Genomic DNA, 25,416 nt, shown 5'->3' on the forward strand with positions numbered 1-25,416 from the left:
TTATCAATGAACTGTTAACCGCGTTTCAGCTGCATTCTTAAGTCAATAAGGCATGGGTAGAAACTCAGAAAATCCGAACTGTGTGATTATTGTGCCTTTATAGACGTCCATTGTCAGCCGTTTGAGGAAAGTTTTCGACAATCAATGACACTGAAAATAGCGGCGCCTGCCAGAGAGTATGTGTAAAGTCTTTAAAATTTGGAATTGGCTAAATGTCGTGTATCGCTCAAACATTGAGAGCACTGTAATCACCACAGAGTCTCGCGGAACTGTCCTTTTCCCGTACAGCTTTTGTTGTGGAAGCCCTCAGGCTGTCCATAGGGCAGACTACCTCCGACTGAAATAGTTCATCGACCGCCACTTTTGTGGCCTGTAAGTGTGCCAGTGCTAGCCGGCGTGCTTTGTGGCAGACAGGCAGACCAGGCGTTTTGAGAATTTGGTGCAACATACCGTTATGGATGGTGCACTGTTTAACTTCCGCTCACACTTGGTTGGGTGGGGAGGACGGTACACTCATTTTATGGGCTGATACACAGGGCAGTGTGTGCTGTACTGACCTGTATCGGACGTGGTGTGCTCGAGGTCATTGAGTGTGTAGTTGTGTGTGATGAAACGTAGTCGGCCAGAATGAGCATGGCGGATGTAGTGCCGACATCAGCTGTGTAATACTTGAGTGAAAGGCTCCCGCACTGCTCACGTGTGTGCAAAAATACAGGAGACATGTAGTGTATGGGTTGATGTAACGCTGCTGTGTGGAGTGCATCTGATGCTTTGCAGGCACCCAGATAAAGTCAGTGTGTCCTCGTTAGGCTCTCGACAGTCATAACACACTCCTTTAGTAAATCAGAGTATGTGTCATCATTGTGCTGAAACCCATTGGAGCAGGTAGATTCTGATGAACGAGGAGGTGTCAGTGTGAAGATAAGTCACACTGCGGTTTTTGAATCTGGTGAAAAGTGAATTTGCCATAAGAAATCGATTGTTACCACTAAATCACTCACACTGGTAATGAAGAAGGTCTGTGGAAACTATTCATCCGAATTGTTGTGATCCTTCGGTACTGTGCTGACGCCTAACCACATACCTATGGGGAAGTATTTATGCGTGCCTCGATCAAATATACAGAGCCTTCCATTTGTCGCTAGGAGTGGTGCAGAGGTGGTATGTCGTGGATGTTGGCAGCTTTACGTGTTGGCGTGGGCCCCGCCTACTGCGGCCTGCGTTTGGAGTTTGGGTAGCTGAAAGGAAGCTGGTAGTTACATGTGGCGTTGCCACACAGGACGTTATACCAACGGTTTGGTGTCCCTGAGGTGGCGGCAGCACTTGGTGCATTGCTGCTGGTTAGGTTAGGTTAGAGGGTTTTGTGTGCGTGTGCGTTTTGCAGGTCAGCGTCCTGTTGGGGGCGATGACGTCAGCGTCATGCGCTTTCGACATGGATGGGAGTGGTTCGGTGCATGTGGAGTTCGACTGAGATCTAGCACTGTGTGGCATGTTATAATCCACAGCATTGGTGCAGTGTCTATGTTTTAGTCCAGTGAACATTCTGTCAACCAGGCATAGCTGCTTCTCTAGCGTCTCTATCTCATGAGAAATTATGACCACTTGTAGCTGCGGCAGAAGCTTGACAGCCCGTAGAGTCCGTAATACAGTGTGTGGCACGAGATTTGCGTCGAGTGACGCCCACAGCCAGCGCCACTGCTTGCCTACGAGTTGCTCAACACATACTGCCTGTGTCAGTTGTTCTGGGCTGCGTGAAAAGCGTTTGAGCAATGCGTTTTTCACCATTTTCTATGTATTTCAATCAGGTGGCGTGAGGGTCACATTGCTGATGATTTCAGCATGCTCTGACGGATGGAAAATTAATGTCACAAAGTGAGAATTATCAACCGAAATTCCCAATGAGTAAACACACATTCTACTGTCACGAACCAGAGTGCTGATCTTTCCGGCTGGAACGCCAGCAACTTGGGCTGTGTGCAGAGAGTGTCTGAACTGAAATATGACCGAGTTGTTATTGCACTGACGATGTCGTGCAAAACAGTATAACTGACGACGTATCATGCAGTACACGGGGCGCAGTTGCGAATGCACTAATCGTCTCTGGGTAGTGCAGGCCTGTTGCACTCCGCCTTACATGGTGGTCTTATTTCCTAATGGCGTTTGCGACACAGCTGACAACTGCGTGTGGGAGTTATGTCATTGTTCGTACTTTGTGTGACCTATCCTGCAGAATCATGGACTGATTCACTTGGTGACGAATCATGTACATAGTCTAACAGCAGACTGTTCGACTGCAGCCATTGTCGCAGCGTGCCAAAGCATGCTTGTTTTGAGAAGCAATGCCAGTGGTCGTATTTAGTTTCTACTTGAGCAATGGTTCACAGTTAATAGACTGTTGATGCACATCATTTACGCTAGTTCTTTGAATCGCGGTCTTGAGGAGCTCCTGGTGACGTATGACCGATGTAAGATGTCTGCATTCTTAGTGTGTATTACCGAGATATGGAACGAAACGCCTCCCTGTCACGTTATGCGGTTGTCGCCAGTCACCAGTCCGATAGATTTTCGTATTAGGTGCAGAGATCGTACCAATAACAGAGACGACACATTGATATGGCAACACTGGTTTACTGCTCACAAACCGACATACAAGAATCCACACAGTACAAGGTTCTAAACTTCTTGGAATCCACACAGATGTTGCATTCAGCCACTTATGTTTTCTGGTCAGAGGTGTCCCCACAGCTTTGCCCATACAGATTTGATTGTCACCTTTGTTGTGTTTCACTGTTCACCGTTCATGGTTGCAATTTCTCTTATTATATTAAGGGGAGAATTCTGCTGAAACGTCCATGCAGGCATCATATCTTCATTAAAAACTAAAAGAAAGGACGAGACTAGCCTAGTATTGGCGACGTTTTAACTGAATAATACGAATCACATATCGTGACAAAAATAATCACTTGGGTCGTTGCATTACAGTAGCAATATTAATACCATATACACATAAATGGAGCATTTGACCTTTATTAGTTAGGAAGTGTCAGAGCAATGAAGAGGTTAGATGATTTAGTATGTTTACGCCACCGGAATCTCTTCCAAGTACTCGCAGTTTATTTATATTTACGTAACTGCTTTCACGGAAATGTTTCTTAGAAACACGTCACCCCACTCGCAGCCGCATTCCTAGCACATAGGTTCTTGTCAGCTAACACGAGTGCTAGCTAACACGAGTGCTAGCTGTAAGTGAAGTACCAAGTGGTGACACCCAGTGTGCGCTGCAATTATCGTATGCCAACGGATCTTGGTAAATATTCTAATGCGTTAATGCGGAACCCATTTGCGCTGAAAAAATAATAGTTAAAAATGTTGGTCAAGAGATGCAAATCTGCTGTTGTGAATGCAGGGAAGACAAATACGAATGTTTCTATGTTACGGATTAGGAACGGGAAGTGAGCAGAAAAAGTTCAAACAAGTGACGAAAGTATAATGTTGATACTATTAAACGCCACTTACATGTAAATTGTTTCCGCGTTAATGGATTAGAATATCTACCAAGATTCACTGCAGTACGATAATTACAGCCCATGCTTGACCTCTATGAGTAGCTGCACTTTAATTAATTATAACCATTCGGTATGAAGGAGTAGGTTATGGGTGCAAATGGTTTAGAGCCACGATGTCTTAAGATTGTAGAACCTCCTGTGCGAATTTATTCTTCAGAAAGAACCATTAACAATGACTGACTATTAAGAGTGACACCAAACCATATTACGTGCTTACATGAGAATTTTGAAGGATGACATCCCCCATCCCCGATATATAAACAAATTAATGTTTTACTGACCTTAAGTGGTTCGACGTATAGCGTTCGTCACATGGTCCAAACCGGCTCAATCAGTTCAGTTCATGTTTCTGGTCTGTTTAAGACCACTTCATTCTGGTGAAGGCAACATAACGTTGAAAATCGCTCTAAATGAGATTTGTCAGCACTGGAAAGGCTGCGCACTCTTAGCAAATACGTAAACTTTTAATTTAATTTTTCATACGCTAGCAATTTTTTTCGTACAGTCACGAACAGTCAATCGCCAAAGATGGCAATATATAAACTTCTTGTGCAATGCGTATAAATTTTGAATATATACAACCATTAAACAAATGTATTGACAATGGGAAGGTTTATTTGAACATTAAGGCGTAATACTCTTGCAGGTCGTATGGTCTTGATTTCTGTCAATCTGTGAACCTACATATTTTTATGGGTTTTGGCCATCACTATGCAGCCATCGAACCCATCATTCTTAACGTATACAGTGATCGCCCTTGTGCTACCGTCAAAGTGGGGATTTGTGTGTTGTTACTTGGCAACATGGCAGGTGGTTACGGTGACTGCATTCATGGTAAACTGTGGCAGCTTGCTGTACATAAGCTGACGACCAGAGAAAGTGTGTCAGCGGAAAAATCAATACATATATTTCACTTTGTAAGTTATTCACTGCAGACCAATGACGTTTATACATGGGAGTAGCCCTAAGTCTCGCATTATGGGCTATGGACCGATCTGTGGTGTTCTGGTCGCGATGGGTGGAAGTGGGTGGCACAAATTATAATGCTAAAGTAAAGATTCGGCGCTGCCAACACAAACTGCGTGATGTATTCTCTTTCTAGCGCGTCTCAATCAACGTTTAGTCCAAGTTGGATTACAACCATACGTAAGAAGTGAATTATTCAAAGTTAGTTTTGAACTAACGAACAAACTCAGTTATAACTTAGACGATCTGTATCACTACATTAAAGAAATTGAACCAAAACTGAAAATCGCAGCTGACTGTTTACGACAGGACTTTGATTTGTATTGAAAGAAATGAAGGTGGGACTATTTTTTTAGATACTCCAGGTGGGCAGGTAAAACTTGTCTTATTAATTTGGTCTCATTTACAGTTCGAGTTAAAAAAGAAATCTTATTAGCACAGGCATCTTCTGGAATGGCGGCGACATTAATGGAGGGCGGTAAAACAGCACACTTCTGCTTTGAAACTACCATTAAATGTAGCTGAACAAGAGTTTCCGGCCAGTGATACATTATGTGTTGACAAGTATCCGGACACCTGGGTGAAAATGACTTACAAGTTCGTGGCTCCCTCCATAGGTAATGCTGGAATTCAGTATGGTGTTGGCCCACCCTTAGCCTTGGTGACAGCTTCCACTCTCGCAAGCACGCGTTCAATCAGGCGCTGGAACGTTTCTTGGGGAATGGCAGACCACTCTTCAGGCCTGGCACGAAGTCGGCGTTCCAAAATATCCCAAAGGTGTTCTATAGGAAGGATTCAGGTCAAGACTCTGCAGGCCAGTCCATTATAGAGATGTTATTGTCGTGTAAACACTCCGTCATAGGCCGTGCATTATGAACAGGTGCTCCATTGTGTTTAAAGATGCAATCGCCATCCCCGAATTGCTCTTCAACAGTGGGAAGCAAGAAGGTGCTTAGAACATCAGTGTAGGCCTGTGCTGTGATATTGCTATGCAAAACAACAAGGGGTGCAAGCCCCCTCCATGAAAAACACGACCACACCGTATCACCAGCGCCTCCAAATTTTACTAATGGCACTACACACGCTGGCAGATATTCACCGGGCATTTGCCATACCCACATCGTTCCATCGGATCTCTACATTGTGTAATGTGATTCGTCACTCCATACAACGTTTTTCCACTGTTCAATCGTCCAATGTTTACGCTCCTTACACTAGGCGAGGCGTTGTTTGGCATTTGCAGGCGTGATGTGTGGCTTAAGCAGCCCATACACAGCCGGACCGGTCCGCCGACCGACCTGTTGAGAGGGTTGTCCCCGACCGGCTCGCCTGTGTGTGAGCGGTGGGCTGGCGCTCGTGTCCGAAGTTGGGGTGCGTCGCCTCCACCGGCGAACCGCTACCTGCTTCCCCGACCGCCACCTGCTGGGCCGGGGCCACAGCTCAGGCCGGCCGCTTCCTCCTAGCCCACGTTCCGTCAGTACGGTGTCCGACTGAGTCGTCTTTCGTTGTCACTGCTTTTCGCTGCTTTTATGATAACGTCGATCGAGGAAAACAAAGACTTTTGGGCGTGTTTCATTAATAATGTACAGAGAATGGCCATGTTTGTGGGAGATAAAAATCGAAGGACTACTCCAATAGGAATATGAGGAACAAAGCCTACAAAGTTCTTATAGCTAAGTGCAAAGAGATAAATCGTGCAGCAGACAAGGCGTTTGTTATTAAAAAAATTTGTTCTCTACGAGCGTCTTTCCGGCGACAGTTTAGAAAAATACAGGACGCTAAATCAGCAACTAGAAGTGCTGCTGAAAATATGCCAGAACCGATGCTTTGGTACTACGATCTCCTGCAGTTTACCCTGGATCGAGAAGAGGTGCGATGAGGGATATCTTCACTAACACAGGGGAGGACTCTGATGGATGACCAGACTGAGGAAGTAAATGATGAGTCAGATATTTATGTTGTAAGTATACAAACGCTTTTATTTATTAAGTATACAAAGTATAAATAAATGTTGCTCTGCACATAAACTCTAAATGATCAAAGTTTCTCGAAATTCTAATTCATTCGCGTCACTGAAAAATTGCTTGTATTTTCCTCGCACTTCCTCTGCAGTAACTGTGCTGGTTTGTCGTGTCGTGTCGAGTCTTAACATTTGTTGACTACCTGACTGCAAGTTTTTATCAGTAAGGTTTACAGTTTGTGAGCTATTGCAATCACCGGCAGTATGAATGTAAAAAGTTGTGCAAAACTGTACATGCAAGAACGATTCCATCAACAGTTTTTACGCCAACCGCTGTTGACGTTAATAACACTCTAAATCTGTTTGCCATTATTCCAAAAGCATTCTCAACTACCCGCCGAGCTCTGCTAAGCCTGTAATTGAAGATCTTTTTCTCCCTTGTTAAGTTCCTTTGAGGATACGGTTTCGTTAAATTCGGCATCAAAGGGAAAGCATCACCTACAAACACAAATGGCACTGTAGAATCCACTCCTTCCAGATAAACTGGATCTGGTAAATTTAGAGTTCTAGATACTAGTTAAGTGTAGAAACCTTTAAGCTTTAGAATACCACCATCTGACACTCGACCATTCGTACCGGTGTGACCATATATAAACTCATAGTTTGCATTTACAACAGCGAAAAGGACAACTGAAAGTACCTTTGTAATTATAGTAATAGGAGCCACTACCCGCAGGTTTTTTTAATCAGGACATGCTTGTTACTAGTCGCTCCTCAGCAGTGATGGTAGCTCTTATATGCGTTTCTTCTCGATTTTAGGCCGTATGAGATCCAGTAATTCACAGAAAGTATTGTCATCCATACATAAGGAGTTTTTATAGTCTGTAGGCTCTTTAACTTGGAGGGTACGTAACAGATTTGTGTGAGAAAACTTTAATTTATCTCTCAACCATTCTTTCATCCATAAACGTTTCTTTTTCTTGTCTTTATCTACACATCACTGCTGCAGGCACAGCAAGTTTTCCTTTTTGTTTTGGCATGGCGAACGCTGCCACACGACTGTGCGCTCGCAGCTAGAGGCCGCCCAGCGGTCGGGGAGGGCCACACACAGCCCGACTTGTCGGGGCTAGCGTTAGCGAGCGGTTTGGCGGACCGGTCGGGGTGTGAATGGGCAGCTTTATGAGCAGCCGCTCGACCATGAAATCCTCCTCTCCTCCCGCCTGACTGTCATAGTACTTGCAGTGGATCCTGATGCTGTCTGGAATTCCTGTGTGATGGTCTGGATAGATCTTCAACTGTCGGCGGTCTCTGTCAGTCAACAGATGAGGTCGGCCTGTACGCTTTTGTGCTGTACGTGGCCCTTCGCGTTTCTACTTCATTATCACATCGGAAACAGTGGACCTAGGGATGTTTGAGAGTGTGGAAATCTCGCGCACAGACGTATGCCAAGTGGCGCCCAGTCACCTGACCACGTTCGAAGTCTGAGGTCCGCGGAGCGCCCCATTCTGCCCTCTCACGATGTATAATGACTACTGACTTCGCTGATATGGAGTACCTGGCAGTAGGTGGTTGCACAATGCACTTAATACGAAAAACGTATGTTTTTGGGGGTGTCCGGATACTTTTGATCACATAGTGTATAACGAGATCCTTGGAGCTTGGTGAACTTTTAACATGATGCAAAATGATTATACAGAACGAATGTACAATGTCCCGTAAAACAGTCTAACTCACTACAACATTACAAGATCTTCGGAAAAACAAACAATTAATGGGAGGAGTTTTATTGCTACTATGAGACTTTCGGCAAACATTACCGGTAATTCCAAAATCGGCACCTGTAGAAGAAATAAACCCAAGGTTAAAGAGATTAACATTTTGGAATAAGGTTGAAAATTTTTTTGAAATAAAATACGCATGCAGTAATGACAGGAGATACAAAAGCCCAAATATTTAGCGAAAATTTATTGAAAACTGGAAGTGGTATTTACCCTCCTGACTTGTACTCTGGCAAACTTATTGCAAACCAAGAATTATGCAATGTGGTAGAAACAGAGGAACAACTTTTTGATAAAGTGTATCGCTCGACAGAAATAAACGACCTAAATGAAGTCTGGTAGTGTGAGCGAACAATTCTAACACAAAGGAATGACGTTGTAGAACAAATAAATCAGCAAATACAGTTGATTCCAGGAGCAGAAACAATACATAAATTGACGAAGAAAGAAGTGTCAACTTTCCACCCGTATGTTTAAACTCATTGAATGCGTTCGGTTTGCCTCTGCATGCACCGAAACTGAAAGTTGGATCGCCGATAATACTATTATGAGATATTAATTCACCCAAATTATGTAATGGCACAAGATTGTGTGCCTAACAACTACTTCATAATATTGTTGAAGCAATAATTGTAACTGGTAAACAAAAAAAGAAAATCGGTGTTCATACCAAGAATCTCAGGGATATCTACTCAAACACCATTTTCTTTTAAAAGATTACAATTTCCTGTGAAATTAGCTTATAGTATGACATTCAATAAGGCTCAGGGCCAAACATTTCATTAATGCAAAATTAATTTGAAGGAATCTCACATGGTCAGCTCTACATTGCATTTGCACGTGTCAGACAAGCAGAAAATATATATGTGTATGCGCCATACAATCAAACCGCAAATATAGTATATAAGAATGTAATCTAATGTAAAGACTTCGTATGTAAGATTTTTGTCAGTAAAGAAAGAAAAGAAAAAGAAAGAAAAAAAAGAAAAGAAAAAAAAGAAAAGATAAAGAAAGAAAAGAAAAAGAAAGAAAAGAAAAAGAAAAAAACGAAAAAGTCTTTCAGTGCAGTTTTTTTGTTCATTATTACATTTATAAAACTCTTGACAGAAACTGGTTTGTTTGCGTGGCCATCCTTCGCACAGCAAGCACAGTAATACTTCAAAATAAACCGCCTTTTCTTGCTGCAACTTTATTTTTCCCAGGCGCGTTCCGCCTTTTTCTTGCTCGAAGCGATCAGTAGTGTCCATAATAAAAACACAGTGTCCGAAGAAATAGCTATATCGAGTGCGAAAAGAATAATTGTACACCACAAAAAAGAGGGAGAAATATTGTGAACAGTGTGAAGAAGTTCAGAATACAAAACTGTGCTTACGTGTCGGTAATGAAGTTGTTATATAATCTCCAGACCAGATGACAGGATACGCAGATCACAGCAAAAGCTTAAGTAATTACTTATTTACATAAAAAATTGCAACGTGAACTGTTTGATGATCTAAAAATAACAAAACTGTATCGTTATAGATCCCACTGATGATGCCTTCGAGCAAGAAAAAGGCGAAACGCGCCTGGGAAAAATAAGTTGTAGCAAGAAAAGGCGGTTTTATTGACGAAACAAGTACTACTGTTACACTACTGACAGAAAATTAGAACCTTAGCGAAGCAGGTTATTATCGGCTATTACGCAAGAAAAAGTTTTCAGTAAGCCCTTCAAAAAATCATTGTATCTTTGAACACAAACTTCGAGACATCCAATCTTGTATACTGATATTTGCGATTACAATACTTTATCTTCACAGAATTAAAAATGAATAAATAAAAATTCTTTTATACTGTAATTATTTTACATGGTCATAAGAACAGGCCGATCGTATTGCAATGTGTGCAATGATTAATGAAACACACACAAATTAGAATAAAGATTCGTTATCTCTAAGTGTTGTGTCTATACCGTGGTGCTTTACTATGCATCGTCCTACTATAGATGGCTTGCCCTTTCCCTTCTGAATCAGCTTGCCAGACAGTTATCGGAAGACCAACACTTTAACGCAGACAGTGAAACTTAGCATTTTTCACAAATACAAATCATCGTTGGAGTAGAAGGAAGCGTTATCTGACAGAAAAAAATCCTATGTCCAGCTGAGCAGACGCTCGGGTTTTAGTCGGACATCCCCTTCGTAAACATTTCATCACCGAGTCAGACTGTCATGTAAGGATGAAATGTCTGTATAACTGCAAGAAGGGAAGGAGCAAACTAAATGAAACTTGTCTGATAAACGGGGCATGTCTAGTTATTTCGGTGATTACAAAAGCGAATCAAATTTACTGAAAAGTATGTAGTACGAGACCAATTATCGCTATGATATTGCACCCCTTCTTGCGTTGATCTCTGCACGGATTCCACTGAGAAGCGTATCATATGCAGCTGTAATGAGGCAGACTGGACCATGACTGTTATAACTGGCCTTGATATGCTGGTGTGACGGAGTTGGCATCCGAGCTGGTCACACACATGTTGTACCGGAGACGGGTCTCTGGATCTTGCTGGCTACAGGAGTACCTCAGCATCACGCTGACGGTTGGTACACACAGGTATCAAGTGTGGACGAGTATCTACTTGCTGAAAAAATGTGACTACGGCACTCTCACACGAGAGACTGCAAGTCCGTGACGTAACATGGCGCCATCAGATTTCCCTTAATCACAACCAGCCGAGGCCTGAAGACATAGCCGATGGCTCCCCACATAACATCATACTCGTCGACGATGATCGTTTGGGGTAGTGCAGAACTGCGATTCATTGCTGAACACAATGCGAAGGCATTAGTCAGCAGTCTAGCGTGTCACCACTCCAAATGCAACTGTTTATGGTGCGGTAACGGCAGCCTACGCAGGGGACACTAATTCCTTAGTCGGCTGCTGCTAATCTCCGGCCAATGTTTCAGGGAATCCACTACTTGTTTTTGATGATATGCACAGATGTCTAAAGGTTACGATGAGCTTGATGCATGGCGGTCGTCCCTTGTGGTCATACGTGGTCGGCAGGAACCTTGACGATGTGTACGTTTACTCTCACGTTCTCAAGCAGTCGAACACCGGGCCACTGTAGCATCCAAATGCCCCAGAAGTCTGAACCTTTCACGATTCGACCAGTCGTTCAAATGGAGACCGGAAATGAGATCCATTTCAAACAGTGTCTGTTGCTGATAACACTGTCTTACAAAAGAACGCGGCATCTCACGTCATTCAGTGTTATCACTAATCTTCAACGCTTTTTACGCCCGTTATATACCATACTACGCTTTGTAACAGCACTGAACACTAACACCGCTAATGAACTGTGGTGGCTGTTCTACTTGTCACAGATAATTGCAACTCGAATCAGTTACGTACCCGCCGATGATGTGCACGGACAAAAAGTTGCGTTAACATCTGACCTTGTATACTGGGTCTTTTTTGTCAGGCAACGTAATTACTTTCAAATAACAGATACGTAAGGGAAAAATCGTAATTCAGAATTGACTTAGTGAAAAATGCAGTTTCAAGACTCCAGACGACGACGATTATGACATAGCCAAGTAAAAAAAAAACTTTTTAACACGGATACACCTTGCAAAATGACATCAATAACACAGAACAAGGACTGAATTACGCCCTGTTTGTATTCCTACTACTTGGCTGTCACTTTAATGATAACTTATTCGAGCAGAACGTGATAGCATTCCGCTTAGAAGGAAACAGTGGAGCAAATCTAATGCTAATCTTCGTTTCTCCCTTTGTCAGACGTAAACATGCTGCTGCTGCTCTGACGCACGTCCAGAGTCTGACTCGTCGAGTAACTCATACAAATTCATAAGTACATTCTGCTGTCTGATCGACAGGTTAAGGAGCAAGGTTCTTCAGTAACTCCCGTCTCTATTTATGTTTTTGGTACTAATCTGTCTGAGATGATGATGATGTTTGGTTTGTGGGGCACTCAACTGCGTGGTTATCAGCGCCCGTACAATTATCCAATCTTTGCTCAGTCCAATTTCGCCACTTTCCTGGATGATGATGAAATGATGAGGACAACACAAACACCCAGTCATCTCGAGGCAGGTGAAAATCCCTGACCCCGCCGGGAATCGAACCCGGGACCCCGTGCTCGGGAAGCGAGAACGCTACCGCGAGACCACGAGCGGCGGACTACTACTAATCTGTCTGCATCATATTTCTGTAAAGGAGACATTTCCTGTATTCCTCTGTCTCTCTCCTATGGTTCGTGCGAAGTTCGGAAGTGATTAGTATTTCCATTTCTGTGAGATCTCGCAATATTTCTTAAGCCCTGTGTCACCGACTAAATGCCTTGCACGTGTATCGCATAATTTCTATCATATTACTTTACGTTATTATTATTGCTACGTATATTTACAGATAAACTAAACGTAGTACTTTTCACTTCGCCGCACAAAACCGTTTATTAATGTGATACTCTTCTTATATCCGGCCAAAAGGAGTGACGAGAATGAAATACGCTGGCGTCCTAAATTAAAGCAACAAACGGTAATTTTGCAAGGCTGCGTTTATTTTGCCACGAAACAATATAAACAGGTGACAGTAAAGCAGAAACAATGTAAGGAACACAGAACATAACTGCTACATGTATAACGGTAGGCAAAAATATTCTCCCTAGTGCATACCATACATGCTCTATGGGATTATAATCGGGAGAGCGAACAGGTCACGCTGAGCGTGCATCAATTTCCGTTTCCAAGAAAACGTCAGTGACCCTTTCTCTAAGAGGTCGAACATTATCGTCCATCAGTTCGAAGTCTGGGTCCACACCACCTCGCAACAACATCACACAATGTCCCAAGATCTCGTCACGATACCTGAAAGCAGTTAAACTTTGCCGATTCACCCGTACAATTTGATAAAGAGGTGTCCGAGTGCATCACATAATCGCTGCACACACCATTAGGGATCCTCCTCGATATCGGCCTCTTTTCACAATGTTTGGATCCAGAAATCGTGTTCCACATGCGAAGGTTTGGAGAATCACTCTCCAGACCAAATCGGGACTCGTCAATGAAAAGAACATTAGCCCACTGTTTGACGTCCAGGTGGTATGTCGACGGCTCCACTCTAGACGATCCCTTCTGTGAAGACGCATCAGAAGCACGCATACAGCAGGTCTCCGACAGTAAAGGCCACTCTGCCGAAGCCTTCTGTCACCGTTTGCCTCGATACACGTCCAGTGGATGCTGCGAGGTCAAATGTCAGTTGCCGTGCAATACTAAGGTGGTACCGTCGTGACTTTACAGCCAAATGATACTCCTCTCTTTCTGATATCACACATGACCGGCCCTTCCACGGTCTTCGGGATACTGTTTCGATCTCTATAAATTGACGCCACATCCGAGAAACAACAGAACGATTCACATTAAGCCACCGGGCCACATCAGTTTGCGATATCCTGCATCCATTCTTCTTATGACCTACCCTGTTTCATAGGTGCCCTGACGTCATCGTTGGCGTGGTTGTCCATTGACCGGAATGCCACCTTCCGTGCAGAACACGATAGTACCTAGATCTGTTGACAGTTTGTATGATTATACCGTGAATAGAGGTTTGTTGCTTGAATTTTGGACAGCAGTGCAGTAGCTATACCCTTTCTAATTGGTGTTTTCCACTGTTTGCAAATTTAACAGACGAAATTTGAAGCCAAGAGGTCCTATCTATTTTTTCTACGAATATTTGTGAAGTAATAGGTCCTGGCATGAAGCTAGACAACAGAATCCGCCATATACGACGTACTCTATAGTTTAATAACAGTGTGGCAGAGTGGAACTCAAAAACTGACTTCTGTTTCTACAGGCAAGTCCTCGACAACGTAAGTGAAGCATTTCATTTTTTTTATGTCGGCGTGAAGAATGACTATTTTTAGTCACTACGTAAACTGAATCTGAACTGTGTGGGTCCGAGGCACCTTTTTCACCTGTCTTACATAATTACATGCACACAATGCATTCAGTTTAAAGTAAATTTTATACTATGATCACACTTTTAGCGTACCTACTGCTGTGCTGTCTGGCTAGTTTCAGAGAACTTTACACCAAGGAAACCCGAAGCCCTAAAAACACATTTTGGTAATAAGTTTCCTTTAATTTACGACTGTGGTCACAAACTTTTGTCAACAGATTATCGGTTTCGGTCTATAATGACCGTCATCAGATCTGTTTTATAAAAAATTAAGTCCTAATGTACTGCAGCCATAGTGGCATCGTCAAATGTTAAATGCAAAATCAGCACCAGCGTCATCATATATACACTCCTGGAAATGGAAAAAAGAACACATTGACACCGGTGTGTCAGACCCACCATACTTGCTCCGGACACTGCGAGAGGGCTGTACAAGCAATGATCACACGCACGGCACAGCGGACACACCAGGAACCGCGGTGTTGGCCGTCGAATGGCGCTAGCTGCGCAGCATTTGTGCACCGCCGCCGTCAGTGTCAGCCAGTTTGCCGTGGCATACGGAGCTCCATCGCAGTCTTTAACACTGGTAGCATGCCGCGACAGCGTGGACGTGAACCGTATGTGCAGTTGACGGACTTTGAGCGAGGGCGTATAGTGGGCATGCGGGAGGCCGGGTGGACGTACCGCCGAATTGCTCAACACGTGGGGCGTGAGGTCTCCACAGTACATCGATGTTGTCGCCAGTGGTCGGCGGAAGGTGCACGTGCCCGTCGACCTGGGACCGGACCGCAGCGACGCACGGATGCACGCCAAGACCGTAGGATCCTACGCAGTGCCGTAGGGGACCGCACCGCCACTTCCCAGCAAATTAGGGACACTGTTGCTCCTGGGGTATCGGCGAGGACCATTCGCAACCGTCTCCATGAAGCTGGGCTACGGTCCCGCACACCGTTAGGCCGTCTTCCGCTCACGCCCCAACATCGTGCAGCCCGCCTCCAGTGGTGTCGCGACAGGCGTGAATGGAGGGACGAATGGAGACGTGTCGTCTTCAGCAATGAGAGTCGCTTCTGCCTTGGTGCCAATGATGGTCGTATGCGTGTTTGGCGCCGTGCAGGTGAGCGCCACAATCAGGACTGCATACGACCGAGGCACACAGGGCCAACACCCGGCATCATGGTGTGGGTAGCGGTCTCCTACACTGGCCGTACACCACTGGTGATCGTCGAGGGGACACTGAATAGTGCACGGTACATCCAAACCGTCATCGAACCCATCGTTCTACCATTCCTAGACCGGCAAGGGAACTTGCTGTTCTAACAGGACAATGCACGTCCGCATGTATCCCGTGCCACCCAACGTGCTCTAGAAGGTGTAAATCAACTACCCTGGCCAGCAAGATCTCCGGATCTGTCCCCCATTGAGCATGTTTGGGACTGGATGAAGCGTCGTCTCACGCGGTCTGCACGTCCAGCACGAACGCTGGTCCAACTGAGGCGCCAGGTGGAAATGGCATGGCAAGCCGTTCCACAGGACTACATCCAGCATCTCTACGATCGTCTCCATGGGAGAATAGCAACCTGCATTGCTGCGAAAGGTGGATATACACTGTACTAGTGCCGACATTGTGCATGCTCTGTTGCCTGTGTCTATGTGCCTGTGGTTCTGTCAGTGTGATCATGTGATGTATCTGACCCCAGGAATGTGTCAAAGTTTCCCCTTCCTGGGACAATGAATTCACGGTGTTCTTATTTCAATTTCCAGGAGTGTATATATATATATATATATATATATATATATATATATATATATATATATATATATGCACGAGTCATGTTGTCAGCAGGTAGTGCTAAAGTTTGTGATCATAGACGTAAATTAAAGAAAAGTTATTGTATATACGGGCCACTGTTTTATTCGTGACAATGTCGCAACTTGTGAAACATTTTGGTAATATAAAAAGGTTTGCAGTTTTATTCTGCAAGAATAGTATGATCGATTCGTGACTAAGCATAGAAAGACTAATACCATATACTGAAGTGCAGGAAAAATAAAGACGAGCAGGAGGCAGAGAAGAATAAAAAAGATAGCATACTTACTGGACGCGTAGGCGACGAACTTGGAGATAATCTCGTAGTCACTCCAGTCGGGGTGCTGCTCCTTCACTTCCCGCAGTTTTCGAGCCTTAGCTCCCAGGAGAGCCACAAAAGTTGCTTCACTGGCAGTTCCCTGTTCAGATAAAACGCCAAACTTCATTCTGAGACAGTAGACATAGACCGAAAAAGAGCAGAGAAGGAAAAGCAATCGCGATTAGCAAAAGACAACAGAAATGTTGCTACGAAAGTTTCACCACTGTTTCCACACTGAGTAAAATAGTGCTCGTTGGAATATTCTTTCGTCTTCTGTAACTCTCCACCATAGCTTTCAGACAGATATTTTCTTTAAAAAAATAGAAGGGCAATTAGACTACTATTTCACTAACCGTTACTGGACTGCAAAAAGAAGATTAAAAAACCAGTTAAAGCAGTCTCTGACGTGTGCGTTCTCGTTTGTCTTCACAGCCAGCGTTATCGACGTCAAGCACCTAACGCACGTTTAATTTCAACGTACCTCCGTAATTATAATTGCCCGCATTACTATGTAAAACTGAAATCTGAAGAAAAGCCCCATTATAAGCAGAGTCCGTTCAGGGTGAAATTATCGCGAACTTATATACGAACTCTTGAAGCGATGTTTTGTAATTAACAGGTACTGTAAGCCTCATAGGAAGATTTCACATTTACTCATGAGCAATTGAATTAGAGAAAACACTACTCTGACTGGGATGTCGTCAAACCTTGTATTGGCTGTCAGCGTAACGGTGTAGGGCAGGATGGGCAAGACGCACAGTACCAGCGCATTTGATCACGAGCGTCTAACTAATGGACATTCCATCGTCGAGGTTGTGCAGCTACTGGGACTCTTAGGTGCCACAGTGTCAACGGTGTACTGTGAGCATTTTTATTCGGGGAGAAGTAACCTCCTCACCGGAGGCAAATTACCATCGCCAAAGAAGAGTTTATATCGCAGTTCGCCATCGACTATTGCTGACTGTAACTAGGAACAGATGGGTTACAGCACAGAAAATCACTCGTGAAATCAGTGTTGAATAAAAACAATGAATATCCAACCAACTCAACCGCCCAGACCCACGACCTCACACGTTTGTTAATCGTACGTACAAATCTTTTTAATTACCATGGACACAGGAACAGTACAGTTGGTTGCTTGAATATTAAGAAAGGTAGCCTCACAATACAAATTGGTACCAGTCGATGGCTGATGAGTATTCCGACAACCATGTGAGGCAATGAGGATGCATTAACAGCACGGGCGTCGTTCTGACAGATGGGAGATGTGCTAGAATGGAGCGAGGGGGTTGGGGGGGGGGGGGGGGGGGAAGGGAGACGGCAGACATTGTGCGGAGGGTTTTACACGGAATGTAATGGAGCCTCTGATACTCCTGTCGGCTCTTACAAGCGAACGACACAGGAAATTACTGTCAAATCAAATGCAACCATTTGCTGGCATAGAGTACATGCAGGCGACCGAATGCACTACTTCATAGGTCACAACTTGGGTCAGAAGTATTATGATGTGTAGTTTCGATACAGGCACGAAGGGCTGCTTACGCAGCAACGTAGATCTGAAGATGATCCAGCGATACCGAAACTATTCATACTGTGTTTTAAATAGTGCAACTGGGACTGAAAGATAATCTATATATTAAAATTATTTTATACATTTACAAAAAATGGTTCTAAGCACTATGGGACTTAACATCTGAGGTCATCAGTCCCCTAGACTTAGAACTACTTAAACCTAACTAACCTAAGGACAACACACACAACCATGCCCGACGCAGGATTCGAACATGCGACCGCAGCAGCAGCGCGGTTCCGGACTGAAGCGCCTAGAACCGCTCGGCCACAACGGCCGGTTATACATATAGCAGAATCGTTTGAGGGATTCTTGAGAGGCATGAGGGTACTTGTTTAGCCTGCTCCACATTACTTTACCTCAGTCCATCTGAGCATATCTGAGACGCCACCTAGTCACATCTTGGGGTCTTCGCGATGTTTAACACCAGTAATGAAATTCGTTACGACGGAAACTCAGGCGTTATTAGTATTCACCGCACCAATTTTAGATGCCCATAGCGGTAATTTTACATGTTTGTGAGCCTTATAGACTGTGGTGGAATAGTGAACAGCACAGGAAACATTATTATTATTATTATTTCTATTTTTCTCAGACCTTAGGTCTGATTAAAAATGGAAAGTGACGCGGACCTTCATCAAGCGTGACTTCCTTTTAACTGTATGGTATATGTTATATTGCATTTAGGAACTTTCGGGTAATTGAACACGTATCAATAATTACAGATTTTTGTAGTTGTATATATATGTTTGGATGTAGCTGTATTGCATTGATGTACTGGTGGATATTGTGAGGTATGACTCCTGTAGTTTATAGTATAATTGGTATAATGTCAACTTTATCCTGATGCCACATGTCCTTGACTTCCTCAGCCAGTTGGATGTATTTTTCAATTTTTTCTCCTGTATATTTGTTGTGTTGGGTATGGATATTTCAATTAGTTGTGTTAATTTCCTCTTTTTATTGGTGAGTATGATGTCAGGTTTGTTATGAGGTGTTGTTTTATCTGTTATAATCGTTCTGTTCCAGTATAATTTGTATTCATCATTCTCCAGTACATTTTGTGGTGCATACATGTATGTGGGAACGTGTTGTTTTATTAGTTTATGTTGTATGGCAAGTTGTTGATGTATTATTTTTGCTACATTGTCATGTCTTCTGGGGTATTCTGTATTTGCTAGTATTGTACATCCGCTTGTGATGTGATCTACTGTTTCTATTTGTTGTTTGCAAAGTCTGCATTTATCTGTTGTGGTATTGGGATCTTTAATAATATGCTTGCTGTAATATCTGGTGTTTATTGTTTGATCCTGTATTGCAATCATGAATCCTTCCGTCTCACTGTATATATTGCCTTTTCTTAGCCATGTGTTGGATGCGTCTTGATCTATGTGTGGCTGTGTTAGATGATACGGGTGCTTGCCATGTAGTGTTTTCTTTTTCCAATTTAATTTCTTTGTATCTGTTGATGTTATGTGATCTAAAGTGTTGTAGAAGTGGTTATGAAATTGCAATGGTGTAGCTGATGTATTTATATGAGTGATTGCTTTGTGTATTTTGCTAGTTTCTGCTCGTTCTAGAAAGAATTTTCTTAAATTGTCTACCTGTCCATAATGTAGGTTTTTTATATCTATAAATCCCCTTCCACCTTCCTTTCTGCTTAATGTGAATCTTTCTGTTGCTGAATGTATGTGATGTACTCTATATTTGTGACATTGTGATCGTGTAAGTGTATTGAGTGCTTCTAGGTCTGTGTCACTCCATTTCACTACTCCAAATGAGTAGGTCAATATTGGTATAGCATAAGTATTTATAGCTTTTGTCTTGTTTCTTGCTGTCAATTCTGTTTTCAGTATTTTTGTTAGTCTTTGTCTATATTTTTCTTTTAGTTCTTCTTTAATATTTGTATTATCTATTCCTATTTTTTGTCTGTATCCTAGATATTTATAGGTATCTGTTTTTTCCATCGCTTCTATGCAGTCGCTGTTGTTATCCAATATGTAATCTTCTTGTTTAGTGTGTTTTCCCTTGACTATGCTATTTTTCTTACATTTGTCTGTTCCAGAAGCCATATTTATATCATTGCTGAATACTTCTGTTATCTTTAGTAATTGGTTGAGTTGTTGATTTGTTGCTGCCAGTAGTTGTAGGTCATCCATGTATAGCAAATGTGTGATTTTGTGTGGGTATGTTCCAGTAATATTGTATCCATAATTTGTATTATTTAGCATGTTGGATAGTGGGTTCAGAGCAAGACAGAACCAGAAAGGGCTTAATGAGTCTCCTTGGTATATTCCACACTTAATCTATATTGGCTGTGATGTGATGTTATCTGAATTTGTTTGGATATTAAGTGTGGTTTTCCAGTTTTTCATTACTATGTTTAGAAACTGTATCAATTTAGGATCTACTTTGTATATTTCCAATATCTGCAGTAACCATGAGTGGGGTACACTATCAAAGGCTTTTTGGTAATCAATGTATGCGTAGTGTAGCGACCTTTGTTTAGTTTTATCTTGATATGTCACCTCTGTATCTATTATCAGTTGCTCTTTACATCCTCGTGCTCCTTTGCAGCAGCCTTTTTGTTCTTCATTTATAATTTTGTTCTGTGTTGTATGTGTCATTAATTTCTGTGTAATGACTGAAGTTAATATTTTGTAGATTGTTGGTAGGCATGTTATGGGGCGATATTTGGCTGGGTTTGCTGTGTCTGCTTGATCTTTAGGTTTCAGATAGGTTATTCCATGTGCAAGTGTATCAGGGAATGTGTATGGGTCTGCAATGTAACTGTTAAATAATTTAGTGAGATGTGAATGTGTGGAGGTGAACTTCTTTAGCCAGTAATTTGCTATTTTATCATTTCCAGGGGCTTTCCAATTGTATGTAGAATTAATTGCTCGGGTGACTTCATGTTGCAAAATTATCACTTCAGGCATTTGTGGTATCATCTTGTATGAGTCTGTTTCTGCTTGTATCCACTGTGCATGCCTGTTATGTTGTACCGGGTTTGACCATATGTTGCTCCAGAAGTGTTCCATGTCTGTTATGTTTGGTGGATTGTCTATTTTAATGTGTGTGTTATCTATTGTTTGGTAAAATCTCTTTTGGTTTGTGCTGAATGTTTGGTTTTGTTTCCTTCTATTTTCACTTTTTTTGTATCTTCTAAGTCGTTTGGCCAATGCTTGTAATTTCCGCTTCTTTTCATCTAATTGCTCTATTGCTTCTTGTTGTGAGATTTTACCTAACCTTTTTCGTTTTTTGTCTGATATTTCATTTCTTATAAATTGTGTTAGCTGTCCAATGTCTTTTCTCAGTTTTTCTATTCTGATCTGTAGCCTGTGTTGCCATGCTGGTTTTGTGGGCTTCTTCTGTGTGTTGGTTTGTTCTGATCTCTGCCTAGTGTGTATACTTAGTGTAGTGAGTGCTCCTACATAAACCAGTAGTTGTAACTCTTCCATAGTTGTATTTTCATTTATTTTGTTGTGTATGATTGTGTTGATAGTTTTTATTGTTGTTTCGACTTGTGGGTTATTTGGCGGTCTATGCAAGAATGGTCTAATGTCTGTATTTGTGTCTTTGTATTCTATATATGTCAGCTGAAATTTCTCTTCTATATCTAGCACGAGTGTCTCTTCGTGTTCTATTTGTGCTTGTTCTGGTGGCTGTCTTAATATTTCGTTTTCCTCTGATTGTTTAATTGATGCGTGTTGTTCTTTGTTTGTTTGCTCTGGGATGTTTGAGTCCATTGCTGTATTTTCTTCTTCTTCTGATTGCACATTATTTTGTTCCAGTATTTGTTGTACTTGTTGTTTGATGTTTTCTAATTCTGACTGGGGTATCCTGTTATTTTTTATTATCACACGGATCTGATCAGCTAGTCGTTGTTCTGTTAAAAATTTTAATTCCGGGTATCTGGTAATGAATGTTTATATACTTGTGATCTGTATCCAGTTGTGTTGGTTCCTAGGTTTGTTGCTTGGTAATAGCAGAACATGAGGTGTCGATTAACTTCATCTGACCATCTCATCCTCTGTCTCTGTTTTCCTTCTAGGGTGGTTGCAGGAAGCATATCCTGCAAAATACCCCTATTTGGATTTAAATCGTTTTCCAGTTGGCTAGCAGTGTCGTTACCATTGTGGGCGGGCATAGGGTTCAAGCGTCGTCCCCGACCATGACAGCGCTTGTCCGAGGCTTCTTTAGTTCTGTCCTGAACCAAGTAATCACACTAAAAGGGGGGGTTAGCCCTTCTAGTGGTTTGTTCTTTTCGTCGCCTTTTATGACTGGCAGAACATACCGGAGGTCTTTTCCCGGGCCTCCACGGGGTTATTTTTATTATTTATTATTTATTATTTATTATTTATTATTTATTATTTATTATTTTTATTATTATTATTATTATTATTATTATTACTATTTGGATAAATGATGCAGTTAAGCAGTTGGGTGTTCAGCAACTGTAATCTTCCGCATTCCAGATAATTTTGTCAGGAGCATCAAAAGCACCACATTCGACTGAAAATGTAGCTGTCTGTCAACATTGCTTGATCATGTTGTTGAATATGGGGCACTGAATTGAGTATGGATTAGTGCATGAAGGTTCATGGTAAAGCTACAGCTGTGGATTTCAATATCAATGTTGTCGAGTAAAACTCGCTCATAAAAACGTTTAGCGAACTTTTTCTACTGGCGAAAAAAGTATACATCCAAAGATTGAACAAGGTTAAGTCCGAGCTGGAAGCGGCGGCGCATCTTGGCCGCATTCATACTGCGGGTGAACACCACTGTATCGTCAGAATAGACTGCTAACTTCACTCGCGCCACCAGGGGAGTGTCGGCTGTTTAGAAGGAGTACAACAACAGGGAGCCGACAACGGACCCCTGCGGCATCCCCGCGCGAATCTGCCGGTCGGTAGATGTTTCTGCTTCTACTCTGACGTGGAATGTGCGTCCCGAGAGATACGAGCGCAGCAGGACCACGTGCGACATAGGTACACCATGTACAAAGTGTTTTTATACCGGGCCGTCGTGCCACACGCAGTCAAGGGCGTCGGAGACGTCGAGAAGCACCGCCCCTAGGTACTCCCGCGTCTCTAGCGCTCGCATCGCCTGCTCCACGAGGCGCAACAGCTGCTGGGTGGTCGAATGGCCGCTCCGGAACCCGAACCGCTCCTCAGGAATGAGCCGTTGGTCCGTGAAGGGGCGTAGCAGCCGATCCACGTACAGTCTCTCAAATACTTTTGAGAGGGACGGGAGCAAGTTGGTCGGCCGGTAGTTCGCTGCTTGGCGGGGGTCCTTTCCGCTCTTGTGGATGGCAACCACATCCGCGTGTTTCCACGATGAGGGGAAGGTCCCAGAGCGAAGAACGCTGTTGAAGAGTGATGTATCTCCGGCGGTAGCACCTTCAGAAGGCAATTGGTGAAACCATGCGTTTCACCCGCCTTCTTTGCACTGAAGCGGCAGACCTGCAGGTCGACTTGCTCAGCCCTTATTTGCTCGATTACATCGTCTTCGTCTCTGTCGGCGAGGAAGACCCGCAGGCATTCTTCAATGAGGCGGACGTGGTCGACATCTACCACGCCCACAGCAGGTTGAAAGTTGTCGGCAAACGTGTCTGCGAGGATGCTGGCTGTAGCACCAGGTTCACAGACGACGGCAGAACCCACTTGGAGTGGCGGAACTGTTTGGTGACTACGGAGGAAGCGTTTGACCATCCACCAGGCACTTCCATCCGTCGTCTTTAGAGTGGCCACTTGCGGTGGTCATCGATGGTGGCCCGAATTTCTCTCCACGCCCTGTTGAGATGGCGCTTCGTCTCTGGTAGCCTCTAGAATGTAAGGGGGCGGAGGGGGGGGGGGGGGGTTAGCGCGACATCTAACGCGCCCTTCTCTGCCGCCTCTGTTGCGCCGATTGTGTGCCGTGTGAAGAAGGCAAACGCCTCGTGGCTCCTTCCACGGCAGGATTGAGTACGCCCTCTAGACGGTGGAGCAGCTCAGCACAGAAGCGTGCCTCATCAATGCCGTGGAAGTTGTGGCAGTCTGTCGGCATGGAGGCGCCGATGACGTCCATGTCGAAGACCACCGAGGGATGGTCAGACGACAGGGCGCATCGGACAGCGGCCGACGTGAAGTGCCCAACACCCATGAGAACGGCGATGTCGAGCACATAGGACTGGCAGCAATGAGGGAAGACTGTGTGGTCATCTGCCCCTAGGACTATCGCACCGTGCCGTTGTGTGGCACGAAGGAAGCGGCGACCGCTGGCGTTGGTGGTGCGGGAGTTCCATTGCGTGCTCTCTTCATTTAAATCGCCCGAAATGAAGAGCTTCCCGCGCAACGCCAACAGGGCGTCGAAGTCAGCTTCCAGTTCCAGTCCCCTCGGCGGGCTGTAGGCTGAAACGAAGGTAGTAACAGCCGCCGTAGCGTTAACAGCCACTCCAGCGGCTTCACTGCGGTAAGAGGCGGAAGCTGTACTTCGTGGTGTTTGAGAGACGCCTTTACATTAACAGCAGTCCCTCCACCAAGGGTCAACTTAACGGTGCGGTACTACCGATAGTTGGCCACCCTGACGTGAACGCCTGTCTTCAAGAAGGTATCGCACACGAGGCAAATATCAGTTGCCTCGCAGCGGAATTCACTCTCCTGGGGAGCCAAACTGTTTCCGTTAAACACCAAACGGTGAGTCCATGGATGTGATTATTATCCATTGTGAGCTGCAGTGAAGACGCCGACCTAGAGGACCATCGTAACCGCGGTGACAAGCACCGGGAGTTGCTCGAGCAGCTGGCCCAACGACTGCAGAAGCGATCAGAGCTCAGCTGAATCGGGGCCATGGGGGCGGCGGGGGCCGCTGAGGCGACGTAAGTGATAGCTGCGCCAATGCACTGCCCTTTTATACCTTGTTTACGTGATGCTACTGCCATATGCGTATGTGCATGTGCATGTCGCTATCCCATGACTTTTGTCACCTCAGTGAAATACCCGCCAAAGTAGCAGAGGTAGCTTGTATGGTGGCGCACAACTCCGACATCTAATCGATTCCTAGCTGTGGAAAAGTTTCACTCCCAGTATTTGACCACCAAGAACGTAAGAGGTGGTGGCGTAGTTACTGAACACTGGCCTTCGCGCCAATACCCTGGATTAAATTCCAAACTTCTCCGCAGTGTTTCATGAAGTGAAGACATCGGATACTTTTGATGGTGATCTGTTCGTCAAACTTGGCGGGCCCCTTGGTGCTATTCGAGAGGCGCAGGCTACGTGCCAGCACAAGGTTTCACCCCCTCTCTATCTTTCATCCACAACACAAACACATCGCTACACTGTACAAGCAATCATCAGAGTCATCCATGCAACAATGATACACACTTCAGTCATCATGACAGGTCGGAGGAACGTAACCGCAAACCACCTCCATTAGAACTGACTGTACTAATAGTGTCTGAAGGGAGTTGCTGCATACAAGCATTCGCTCTTAAACGGCTAACAGCAGTTTG

At 43.9% G+C, this 25,416-nt stretch overlaps 1 protein-coding gene across 2 annotated transcripts in view; it reads right to left on the bottom strand.

The window, feature by feature from the left end:
* Positions 1-25,416, bottom strand: part of LOC126088582 (aromatic-L-amino-acid decarboxylase) — a 211,129-nt gene that overhangs the window by 50,626 nt on the left and 135,087 nt on the right. For both annotated transcript variants that reach the window (XM_049906780.1, XM_049906779.1), the window contains exon 6: positions 16,325-16,454. In XM_049906780.1, coding sequence (XP_049762737.1) covers positions 16,325-16,454 — 130 coding nt within the window. The remainder of the gene's footprint in view (positions 1-16,324; positions 16,455-25,416) is intronic.

The sequence above is a fragment of the Schistocerca cancellata genome, chromosome 6, assembly GCF_023864275.1.
Source record: "Schistocerca cancellata isolate TAMUIC-IGC-003103 chromosome 6, iqSchCanc2.1, whole genome shotgun sequence".
Lineage (NCBI taxonomy): Eukaryota > Metazoa > Arthropoda > Insecta > Orthoptera > Acrididae > Schistocerca > Schistocerca cancellata.